This window comes from Pteropus vampyrus, unplaced genomic scaffold, assembly GCF_000151845.1.
Source record: "Pteropus vampyrus isolate Shadow unplaced genomic scaffold, Pvam_2.0 Scaffold767, whole genome shotgun sequence".
Lineage (NCBI taxonomy): Eukaryota > Metazoa > Chordata > Mammalia > Chiroptera > Pteropodidae > Pteropus > Pteropus vampyrus.
The window spans coordinates 24,379-36,543 of record NW_011889548.1 but is presented as its reverse complement, the minus strand read 5'-3'; the positions used below and the strand labels follow the sequence as shown (position 1 = coordinate 36,543).

Here is a 12,165-nt window from a genome sequence, read left to right as displayed (position 1 = left end):
GCTATTGGTGGTGGTCTATATATTTTCTTCCAGTATGGTCATGGTGTTCTTCATGGAATAGATTTTATATATGCAGATTGATTTTTCATTTTTGTCACTTTTTTAGATATTATCTTTCCTTTTTGCCTATTATTAACACCCTTTTCAATTAAAAAAAAAAACAGTACATGTGCAGGGACAACTGGATATCCCATATACCAAAAAAAATTAATTTGGACCTCCTACTTCATATCATATACATCAAAATGCATTAACATTCGAAATACAAGAGCTACAACCATAAAAGTCTTACGAAAAAGAACACAGCTGTAAATGTCTTTAGATTCTTAGATATGACAACAAAAGTATGAGCAAAAAGAAAAAAATAAAGTGAACTTCCTTGACATTAAAAACTGTGGGTCAAAGGGTATCAAGAAAGTGAAAAGAATGGGAGAGAACATTTTCAAATCATATATCTGATGACAGTCTAATATTCAGACTACATAAAGAACTCTTACAAGTTGACACCAAAAAGATGAACAACCCAATGAAAAAATGGACAAATTACTTGGAAACACTTTTCTCCAAGGAAGATATACAAGTGGCCGGTAAACACGTGAAAAGATGGTCAACATTATTAGTCATTAGGGAAATGCAAATAAAAAACACAATGAGATACCACTTTCCACCCACTAGGATGGCCACATATTTTTTTAAAGGATAATAACAAGTATTGGCAATGTTGTTGAGATATGGAACCCTCATACACTGACAGTGGGATCTAAAAAGGGTTAGCCACTGTGGAAAGCAGTTTGGTGGTTCCTCAAAAAGTTAAACATAGAATTACTATATGACCCAGCAATTCTCTCCTAGGTATATATATGCCCAAAAGAATGGAAAACAGGTAGGTATTCAAACAAATACATGTACATGCAAGTTCATAGCAGGATTGCTCACAAATAGCCAAAAGGCACAAACTAAATGTCCATCAGTGGATAAGTGGATAAATAAAGTGCACTATATCTATACAATGGAATATTATTCAGTCATTAAAACGGATGAAGTACTGGCACATGCTACAACATAAATGAACTTTAAACACATTATGCTAAGTGAAAGAAGCCAGATACAAAAGGTCATGTATTATATGATTCAATTTACATGAAATATCTAGAATAGGTAAATCCGTAGAAATAGAAAGCAAATTGCCAGACATTGGAAGGAGGAGGGAATAGGAGTAACAGCTTAGTGGTACAGGGTTTTCCTTTGGGGTGATGAAAATTTTTTTGAAACTAGATAAAGGTGATGGTTGTACAACATTGTTAATGTATTAATTACCACTAAATGGTTCACTTTGAAATGGTTAATTTTACATTATGTGAATTTTACCTCGATAAAAAATTTCTTTAAAAAATGCAATAAAGTCACTGATATCTAATCATTAAAAAAATTACAGAGCTTATCTATGATTGAATTACTTATCACTGCACTATAAGTGGTACACAGATATGTAAAATATAGTCCCAACCGCTGAGGAACTTCAGGTCTAGTTACAGAGCTCAGGTAAATAAAGCGACTACTCTATCTCTGTGTCCAATGAGAGTTCAAAGATGCACATCTAGTTATGCAGAAAAGGAAAAATTTCTCAGAGAAGATGACATTGGAAATGAGCTTTAAAGGTTGAATGAAATTTTTACTGTTAGAGTTGGCAGTGAAGAAATGCAATAACATGAAGAAAGGCGTTCACTTATCACGGGGTCACATGATAAGTTTAAGCACATTAGCTCATCCAACCTGGTTGACGTAAAAGCTACATAATTCAGGAAAAGGTATTAAAGACCAGGTGTCAAAGGGTTCCACTCCTTTTCGTCCTCAGTGCCTGATGCATTGTTTGGCACATACTTGGTAATTGGTGTATGTCGTAAAAAAGATAAAATAAAATTATGCATTAAATAAACTTCACCAAAAGCTCAAGCACCAGAAAAACTATAAAACAGTAGCAATAGCTTGCAGCATTTATTACAGTCAAGTCAGGCTAAGGCAAGTATGTGACAAGATTAGAGATAAAAGGCAGAGCACAGTGTAACCAGAATGAATTGCATGTGGAATGAGTGAGAAATAAGTCTAAGGCCATATAGGAAAACAGTGCGTGCCAACCTATGAGATTTGGACTGTATCTTAAATACAATAGGAAATCACTGAGGTCTGTTGCCCCATGATCTTAAGTGGTGTAAGTGAATGGTCGGTATGGGAACATCTGAGCGTACAGAAGCATGGCAAATCATTCATCCGGTGGGGAAATCTGCCCTCACCTTTGTACTGGGCTTTGATGGAGCTATAGAGTGAGATTTGGAGACACAGAAAGAGGGAAAGGCTCACAGGCACAGTAAGGGCACCCCTTATGGAGAGGAAAACCTGCCGCAGAACAGAATGCAGTTGGCTTTGTTGTGCCTAATGAAGAAAAGGAAGGGATGGTCCGCACAGAACCTTGGCCCACATTTCATGCAACATCCCACAAACACTATGCCCGAGGCAGCCGCGGCCTCCGTGCCTTCCTCATTCACCTCCACAAAACTCTTGTGCACAAACTTGGACAGACACAGGTCTCTCTCGGTTGACATTGCCAAAAAGTCAGCTTTACCCTGTTGAAAGGCATCAATAATTCCCAGATGTTGAAGCACAGATCCCATGTCATAATCCTCTTCCAGTTTAAATCTTGGAAGGAGAACTTCAACTTCAGTACTCTTCATACAGTCTGGCCTGGTCCAGGCTATGAATTTCTCAAAAGTGAGATTTTTCTCCACCTGAAAGACCATAGTTAGACGTTAGGATTCATTGTTCAGCACATTTAAATATGCACATGGACACACGCAAGTACACCTTCTTCTCTTATAGATGAGCGTCGACTGTCACACAGGACCAGTGGAAACTTTATCTGCCAGGAAATTTGTGAGATCTTGCGCTTGTGCTGTTACATACATGGCTTCCTTGCCAAGCAGGGGAGACCTCAAACCACCCAGGGGTACAAAGACCGTGGCTGCTCCCCTCCTGACCCAACAACTTCAGAGAGAAGTTCTCTTATCCTGACAATTGTCAATGCCCAGCTGACTGCCGCTTTTTCTTTTAACTATGCTTATTTTTGAAGACAAGACATTACTGCTAAGAAAAGAGATGAGAAAAGTTTCTTGATATGTCCCTCTAGAAGAGAAATCTGCCCAGAGGGGGAATTTGCATGATTTCTGGAAAAGAAAAGTCACAGGGAGATGGACAGAGAGAGAGCCAATGGCTGCAGCTTGCTCACATGAGCCCCTTAGGACAAGGCAACACTACTGCCCCTCCTCCCCCCTCTGTACTGGGCCTAGGATCTATTGGGCAATGAGTGAGTCTCTCACCTTAAAGACCCATGCAGGAAGAAAACAAGGTGGGTGGCCGAGTGCCATTTTGGGCTGTTTCAGGCTCTATGCCCTGAGTGCTGGCTTCTGCCCTCCTCCCCTTCTCCCTTGTCAGGTCAAAGTATAACATTTTCTCATTCACTGTTTCAGGTTCTGAATAAAGACGACGGTTCTTAGTTTTAAAATACAACGCAAATAACAATGATTATGACAATAGTAATAGATCATATTTATACAGGGCTTATATGTACTAGACAATGTGCTAAACTTGTTCCCTGAATTACTCCCATTTTAGCCTCATAAAAACCCTATTAGGCAGATATCATCATCTCCAGTTTAGAGATGAGGAGACAGAGGCTGAAGTGAGTTAAGAAATTTTGGCGAGAACACATAGATAGTAATGGGAGAAGTAGTTTGAGTCCAAATCCCACATGCTGGATACCGTGCTCCACTGCCTGGTCGCCTGCATCACCAGCTCTAAAGGCAAACGCAGCAGGTGAAAGTTGTGCTCGACTTCAACCCTGTAAAGAAGGACGTGAAAGGCGTCACTGAATTCATCTCACCACGCTTAGATCCACATTGTCGTCAGGGAGCAGAATGAGCATGCTCAGCTCTTCGCCTGTGTAGGGCAGCTCCAGAACCTGAGCCTGTACCTCCTCTATGTAGGCAAGGTTAAATGTGGCTTCCTGAAACATCATCTGCACTGGCTTTTGCTCCTTCTGATGGGAATACACATGAACATTGAATTAAAAACAGATGGCTGAAAGAGGCAATAAAAATTTCCAAAAGAGCTGCGATTGACTCCGGGAGTGTTTTTAGCACCCGTTGATAGAAACGATATTCGCACTCTAGTAAACACTTACTAAATTTCCATCCACTTCCTTCCATCATCATTACCAGGCATCTACTGTGAGCAAATATGGTGCTAGCCATAGCACCATCAGAAGATGTTTTATTCAGCAAAATAAGTGTGATATTCTGCATTTTCCAGAGGAGGAAAACAGATTTTTCTCATTTGAACTAGGCCAAGAAATATATTTAAGGAAACAATATAATCAAATGATTTCTATTTAATTAGGAAAAGTTTTTATAATAAAGTGGGATGAAACTTATAGTTTCATAGCAATATCATTGGAAGTGTGGATGAATATGCCCTCTCAGAAAACAGTCTGGCAGCAAGTATAAAGAACCACACATATCTTCATGCATTTAAATTCAATTGTTCCAATTCTGATACTCTAATTCGAGGAAATAATTTTTTTAATTATTAAAAGGTATATGCGTGCAGAGGTTAATTGAAGTATTATACTTATTAATTTTTTACAGTTGAAACAGACCACCTACTATAAAAATTAAAATGGTTGCTAAAATCAATGCTGGAAAAGTTCTCCCCTTCCCCGCTTTGCAACTAGAGAGCTGATTATTTAAAGTATACCTTATCCAAAAAAGAGAAAAAGAGATGCTATCTGTATAAGTTTCCTAATTTTATTGAAACGGTATTTTTTAGGGGATGGGGGATTTGGCAAACTATTTTAATGTCCGCCTGAACTGAAGTTATTCCTCAATGTCAAGACTAAGGTCTTACTTTTAATATTAGAAATCTATAAATAATTTCTTAATAATGATAAATTAAAAGCAATTCAAATCTATACTTATTTTAATTTTCAAAATACCCGATTAAATATATTTTCACATTCTCTCCCTCTATCCCTGCAACACACACCAGATCACACTTCCTTAACATCTGTTTTTTTTGCTTTCTTTCCAAACGACTCGTGCTTAAGGAATATCTTCAGTTCCCAGAACTAGGTGGCAGCAATGAATGTGTGAGAAATTATCAGAGGCAACAAGAGGTGTAACAAAATGCAAAACATTACAGGCAGCAAATGTTTTTGATTCCTTTAGTTCATTTCTACTGAGTTTAAAATTTCATTCAAAAATGTGTTTTTTCAGATTATTTTTAACCAATAATTTATGCTTCTACAAAGTTAAATTTTCCATTTTACTTTTTCATCAAACGAGCAGAATTTTTGAAATCTTCCCCTACCTGGCTTATTTTGAAAGGCATTTCACTTGTGTATGTTTTCTCGAACTGCTCTTTCCATCTTCCTTTGAAGTAGATGGCATTGACAAGAACCAGCTTGGTCTGTGCATCAATGGAGTTACCTGGCAACAAGTCTTGAATTTTACCTTTCGAGAAAAGTAAAAAATATATTCAGTTGATTTTTAAAAAGCGTGACGAATAAACTATGAGAAGATTTATTGGCAGGGCCCTGATTATTAATCAAGAACCAAACATGCTTTTTTCAAATTTGCTGAATTTGGATTGCTACATACAGAAATCAAAAACAACACATACGAGTGGCATTAATGATCACCAGTGCTTCGGGAGCATCTACAAAGTTGATGACGGTGAAAGATTTCTAAATCACTCAAGGAAAAACACTACACCGGGTTGGAGAACAAGGCAAGGAAATGAGAGATGGGTTGGAGGGACATCGGTTATCTCACACGGTCCAATGGAGGGTTTCATCTAAAGCTCCAAAGTTATGCGTAGTGCTAACATTCCACAACCACATGTGGACACATCAGAGGCAGCCAGAATGAATGTCTCAAAGGGGAAACAGCTGGCAATGGGCAGTGTGAGTGTATTGAGGAGCTTCTGGAAGCCTCTATTTGACCCATTAATGGGTTTGCAGTTGGCCTGTCATGCCTAGGTTTATCAAGTCTAAGGAAATGTAAATGGAAGATAAAAAAGAAGCAGTAGAATAAGTAAGCTTAACGTGTAAAGTCAAGGCAGTGGTGATGGAGGGCTACGCAGAATCTGGAAAGAGATGATGGCTCCACCCAGCATGTGAACATTATAGGCGAAGTGTAAATATGTTTTAGTTATTAAACTAAAAGATTGGCCTGCGAGTTTCCTTTGGCATTTGTGTCAGTCGCTTTGGTCCTGGGAGAATGGATAAAATTAAGTCTCTCTTGTTGAAAACCTGAGCATCTGATTGGAACCTCTGTGAGTAGATTAAGGTTCAAATATCCCATGAGATTCAGCCTGTCAGCATTACTCTGACCACCTGAAACACCAGTGAAATCAGAGAAGCAGGCAGAGGAGGGAAAAAAGAAGGGAGAGAAGAAGGAAGGAGAGGAGGAGGAGGAAGAGTAGAAAGGGGAGGGGAGATGGAAGGCGGGTATAACATGTAATTCTTACCTTTAGTCTTTTTTGAAACCCAAGTGTTTATATGTTTCCTGGACTGCTCTGCAGCTTTGGCAAAGGAAAGCTGCTCCAGCTCAGCATGATAGAACCGAAGACAGGATTCCTTAAAGGTCTTTGGAGAGAAAAGTGTTCAATGAGGCTACATTTCTAACTAAAATATCAAGTGTCCAAAAATTCTGACTATTACATACCTTTTATTAAAAAGAATGTACATCTCTTAAAAGTGACCATATCTCAGTTGGCTATATGTTAAAATATCAGTGTTTATAAAGAGGTACATACTAAGCCATGAATAACCAGAAATGGATAAATGAATTTTAGAAGTAGTCAAATTTCAAATAATTCAAGGTATAGATATAGAATTATGATTTTTTAAAACAATGTTTACCATAAGTTTCAGTTCTCTAGGGTCTTTCTCTAGGACTCTATGTTTTTATTACAACTTTTACTGTTCTCTTGATTTAACTTACTGAGAGGAATTCACAAGTCTTTTCCCCAAAGAGCCTGTTGGCCGTTCTGAGCAAGTACTGCGTGCCAGGTTTGTTCATTTCAGCAAGAAGTGACTGGAAACTCCCATGAATGTCCTTCTCTGTGTTTAAAGAGAGCACCTGTTGAGAAAAATAATTTAAAATTATCTATTGTTCTTTGGTCTCAAAAATTTATAAGCAAATTATTTCTTACATACTCAACAAAATTTTCCTTTAAAAGGATGTTGCTGTTATTTTAATTGTGTATTCAACATACTAGAGAAGCAACACTATGTGGGGGTAGATAGAAGATAAAGAGGGAAAAAGAGAGGAACAGAGGGAGGTAGGAAGAGAAGGAGAAAGAGAGAACACAGAATAAAGGGGAGTAAGAGTTGGCTTTCTGTCTAAATTGCTTTTGTTTAAAGATAAGGAACAGGGAAAAATGAAAAGGGCAAGACAGCTTCAGAAAAGAGGTTGTTTTAAAATCTCTCATCCCAAGAAAAACATAAGGAAAACTTGTCTCTAAAATTTACCCCAACAATACAGTCAAAAGCATTAAAAATTCAAAGAAATGATCAGAAATACAATGAGAGTGGGAAATATCATAATAGTGTGAGAGACAACACTTTCGGTCTCTGACAGCTTTAACAGAATCCAAAGGCTAGTTCTGGAGTGCCCATTATTGTCTAGTTGGACGCTGGAGGATAAGGAACTCTCAATGTCACATTTCATAAAGTAACCAGACAATTTGGGGGCTCTCAAAAATCACTCCTATAAGGGCTCATTGGCTGGCTAGCCCAAAACATAGAAAACTTAATTAAGTATAAAGAATCCTCTACTCAGCCATAAAAGGAGAATGAAATCTTACCACTTGTGACAACAAGGATGGACCTGGAAGGTATTGTGCTGGATTAGGTCAAATGGAGAAGGACAAATGCCATGTGATTTCACTTATATGTGGAATCTAAAGAACAAGGTGAATGGACAGGAAGGGCAGAAACAGACTCATAGATGCAGAGAGAGTTTTGATGGTTGCTGGATGGGGGGCGTGGCTGGAGGGTGGCTGAAAGGAGGGAAGGGATTAAGAAGTACAAATTGGTCGTTACAGAATAGTCATGGGGATATAAAATATAGCATGAGGAATATAGTTAATAATAGCGTAATAAGTATGTATGGTGTCAGATAGGTACTAGATTTATCAGAGGGATTACTTCATAAGTTATATAAGTGTCTAATCACTATGTTGTACATCTGAAACTGATATGTTGTATGCCCACTATAATTGAAAAATAAAAAAAGTTTAGAAATCAATTATCACCAAAAAATAAATAAAATAAAATTCAAATTTAAAAAAAGAATCCTCACACATACATAAACCTACACTCCGGCATACCATGAGCTGGAAAGTGATTAATCACTACTAAAAAGGATTCATAGGAAAACAAAGCTCATATTGAAAGAGCCACACTGTCTAACTTTTCTATAGTAGAGATACATGTTCAAGGCCATGAGCTCGGCTATGATACAAGCTTTTAGTTTTCATCTCAGGCATGTATCTCCTGCCCACTCTATAAAACTCCTGGGAACAAGAATGGATTCTCAATCATTTTCTGACGTTTACCAAACGTTTGTTAAACTCATCTAACTAGCACATATGCAATCTATATAAGTAATAATTACATGCACTTTCACCTTCTTTTGCATGTTTCTGTTTATGCTCTTACTGAGCTAGGAAGCCATGTTGGTATATCAATGATTTGAAATAGATGTTAACCTTACCCTTCCTTGCCAATGAACAATTACAGTTACACAGTCTTTTATTCCAAGAATGAACTAGATCTTAGCTGCTTCGATGTCAAATAATTTCAGTATCATTTTCTAAACAAAGATAAAGTGTTAGAATAAAGTTTCGATAGTTCGATCCAGGTTACTAATTGGAGAAACTTTTCCCAAAAAATCTCAGGAAAGGAGACTTGCTTCTTCATGAGGTATGAAGCTGGGTGATAGAACAGAACAACTGAAAAGGCAGTCCCTTCTCTCAGGCAGGTTTACCTGGGCCATTTGGGCAGCAGTGTTTCCTTTTGCCCCCAGGAAGACCATGGCCAGGGCAGAGGAGATGCTCACAGGAGAATAAAACACGTTGCGAGAAGGACTGTCTTGACATAGTATCTTTAAAAGGCGGAGGGCAAAAGTGCCATTTGCTTCAGAGAGAGCATCCATGATGCAGTATCTGGAACCGCAGAATAAAGAGAAAGATTGCTTCGACAATACACCCGTGAATGTTATTGACCTAACTAATACATGGCAATTTTGAAATTGTACTTATTTTTTTTTTCCTTAAAGCTCATAAATATTTTAAGTTCGGGGAAATTCCATTTACTGCTGTTCTCTATCCAAAAAATAAGTCTAAATTTTAAGGCAATTAGCTAAGTGTGGTAGTGGCAGCAGATCAAACGGATAAGCTCAAAGCTCACTTTATTTAAATAGTTTATCTTCCACTTAGTCCCCTCCTCCTGTTCCAGCTTCCATCTCTAGCCATCTGGAACTCTTTCCAGTCCTGCAGTCACCCCTGAGCCTTTGAAAACACTTTAGCCAAGGTTAAAGTGTTTCACCAGGTTAAGGGCTCAAACACCACATCTGATTCCTCTCCTAGAGGAGGTTTCTTCCTCTCTCTCCCCAGCATAACTCCCCAGTCTTCATTGTGTCCCACTAGATGGACGCTCTGAAAGCAAGGGCTGTCTGGCAGCCGCTGAGCGCTCAGAAAAAAAGGAAGGGCTTGATAAATTTGTATTGCCTTGACGAAAGAATTAGGATGCATAAGAAATGCTTGAATTTGCAACTGGAGACTGGTGATTTTAGCAGGACAGAGTCGAGGTAAGGCAGATGTCATTCTTTGGATCCGGGAGAGAGAAGAGTTGAGAAATAGGGCGAGCAGGTGGGGATGGGGCTATAGGGTGAGGGCCCGGCAAGGGGAAAGAGGCGATAAGGCAGGGAAAAAAGGCATCGGAGAGCAAAGAGAAAACCCTCTGAGGAAGCATCTGAGGCTTATTCGAGAACGAGAACCTCGAGGCACAGGCCCTGGGACCAGTCACAGCGAAAGCACCGCTGCGCAACGGACCAGCGGCGACAGATCCAAAGAGTCTGGATTTCTGTAAACAAGAAGGCGCTGCCCTCTCGCGTTTGCTTTGTACCGAGATAGGCCTCGCGTCCTCGCGCCAGGTTCTCTAAGGTCGTCTAGGGGTTCTTCTTGTCCCCCCAACTCCCTTCCTGCCCCGCCATGCCCCCACCTGCCACCTTCAACACTGCCGCGCCGTTCTTCTCCTGTCGCTGCCCTCGGAGCCTGGAACCCCACGACCCGAAGCGCACGCAGACTTGGCACGCTACAGCCGCACGCCGTGGGTCCCCTCAGGCCTCGGCCACCCACGGGCCTTAAGTCTGCGCTCGCTTGCCTGAGGCGCGGGGGGTGAGGGGAATTCCACACATCCTGCCCTCGGCGCAGGGGCGGGGCAGGGCGCGGCAGGGCGGTGCGCGGTCAGGGCTAGCGAACGCTGTCTACTCCCCTCAGGGCCCGAGTCTGGATAATCCCTGCAGGCCCCGTATCACCTCACCTGCGGGACCCCTGCCGGGGACACGGAGACAGCGGGTGGGCTGCAGCCTCGCACTTCCTGTGGGTTCCAGAAGCTACTTTAAAGCGGGATTCTGAAAGGGAAAGCACTTTCAAACTGATAGCCCTTCCGGGCCAGCTCTGCTGGCTGCCAAATGAAGAGATCACAGGTAGGGGATTGGGAGAAGGGACGAGAGAACTTGGAAGCTTGGGCTTTTCTACTTACAGGAAACAGACAAAAATGGAATGACAGCCTCCTTTATCGTAGGAAGGGTCTGTGGATCTTTATTTTACATCTCTTTTCTTATATAGATGAGAGAGTCAGCTAGAATAAAGTATTCCTTTGAGATCCCACAACTAATTAGCAGTCCTGAATCCAGACACAGAAGCCAGGGGTGCAGTGAAGAAGGAAACTTCATTCAGTGCAAACAACTCAGTTGTGGTACAGCACGGCTGTGTAACAGCTCAGTGGTGTTATAACTGAATTATGAAGCAGCATGGCTGTGGAACTGCAAAGCTATGATGAGGCCCCTCTGTGGCTAGAATGCTCTGCTCTGCACCGCTCTGCTCTGCTCTGCTCTGCTCTGTTCTGCTCTGTTCTGCTCTGTTCTGCTCTGCTCTGCTCTACACTGGTCTACTCTACTTGCTCCCGTCTTCTTCACTTTCCTCTGCCCTGTGCTGGTTTGGAGTCTTCTTTGGTGTTTCAGCACCAGCTCCAGCTGGGGAAACCATCTCCAACAAGCAATAGAAAGAGAAAGTGTGCTCCCTAAGCAAGGGAGGAGCAGGCTTATATGGAGAGAAGTCTTTGCCCCTGGTCCCTGATTGGTCCATCTTCATGCAAACAAGGACTCCAAATCCTTGCAGTCTGATTGGTCCAAAAGGCACTGTCCTGATTGGTCAGAATGGAGCTGCTTGGGTTGGTCAAAGAAGATGGTAATGGAGCTGTAGCTGCACATTTCCAATTAAATGGGAAAAGTCTCAGTCCTTTTGGTTGACATACAGTTCCAGGAATTCTCATAAGGGCTGGCTCAGTTGGCATGAACACAGTATAGGTAGGCAGTTCAGTGCAGGCTTCTCCCTGAAGTGCACTTTGTATGAGAAGCCCCTGTGTAGAAACAGCTGCTAGGCTTTAGGGTTTTTTTTTGTTGTTTTTGTTTTTTAATTTGAGCTCAGTTAGCTACCAGGAATCCTTCTTAGTAGCTATCTTCTTTCTCAGGGTCCCCAGATATATGTTTATTCATTTTGTTTATTCATTCATCAATTGATAGACATTTGGGTTCTCTTGTTTGTCTATTATGAATGATGCTGCTATAAAAATTCATGGACAAGTTTTGTGTAGACATTATATTTTCATTTCTCTTGGGTATATACCTAGTAGTGGAACTGCTGGATCATATAGTATCTCTATATTTAACTTTTCGAGAACTGTCAAACTATTTTTGCAAAGTTGCCGTGCAATCTTACATTCCTACCAGCAATGTATGTGGTTATCAATTTCTCGACATCTGT

General features: G+C 40.5%; 1 protein-coding gene across 5 annotated transcripts; it reads right to left on the bottom strand.

Moving 5' to 3' along the window:
* Positions 1-20: 20 nt before the first annotated feature.
* Positions 21-10,750, bottom strand: SERPINB9 (serpin family B member 9). 5 transcript variants are annotated; one of them, XM_011385726.2, is made up of 7 exons: positions 10,661-10,750; positions 9,105-9,282; positions 7,056-7,193; positions 6,580-6,697; positions 5,419-5,561; positions 3,935-4,090; positions 21-2,783 (listed from the first exon to the last, which is right to left on the bottom strand). In XM_011385726.2, exons 2-7 carry the CDS (start codon positions 9,270-9,272, stop codon positions 2,379-2,381), a joined length of 1,128 nt encoding a protein of 375 aa, XP_011384028.1. In that variant the 5' UTR covers positions 9,273-9,282; positions 10,661-10,750; the 3' UTR covers positions 21-2,378. The 5 variants fall into 5 exon arrangements, with proteins under 5 accessions (XP_011384028.1, XP_011384026.1, XP_011384027.1 ...); XM_011385724.2 differs by lacking the exon at positions 10,661-10,750 and adding an exon at positions 10,340-10,539; XM_011385725.2 differs by lacking the exon at positions 10,661-10,750 and adding an exon at positions 10,347-10,539.
* Positions 10,751-12,165: the final 1,415 nt, after the last annotated feature.

What these genes read in the sequence shown, in the direction of transcription:
- SERPINB9 (XM_011385726.2), bottom strand. Translation starts at nt 9,272, where the DNA reads ATGGATGCTCTCTCTGAAGCAAATGGCACTTTTGCCCTCCGCCTTTTA. An exon ending in TGCCTTTCAAAATAAGCCAG is followed by an intron (nt 4,091 to 5,418) that starts GTAGGGGAAGAT and finishes TATTCCCATCAG; the next exon opens with AAGGAGCAAAAGCCAGTGCA. An exon ending in ACAATGTGGATCTAAGCGTG is followed by an intron (nt 2,784 to 3,934) that starts GTGAGATGAATT and finishes ATGGTCTTTCAG; the next exon opens with GTGGAGAAAAATCTCACTTT.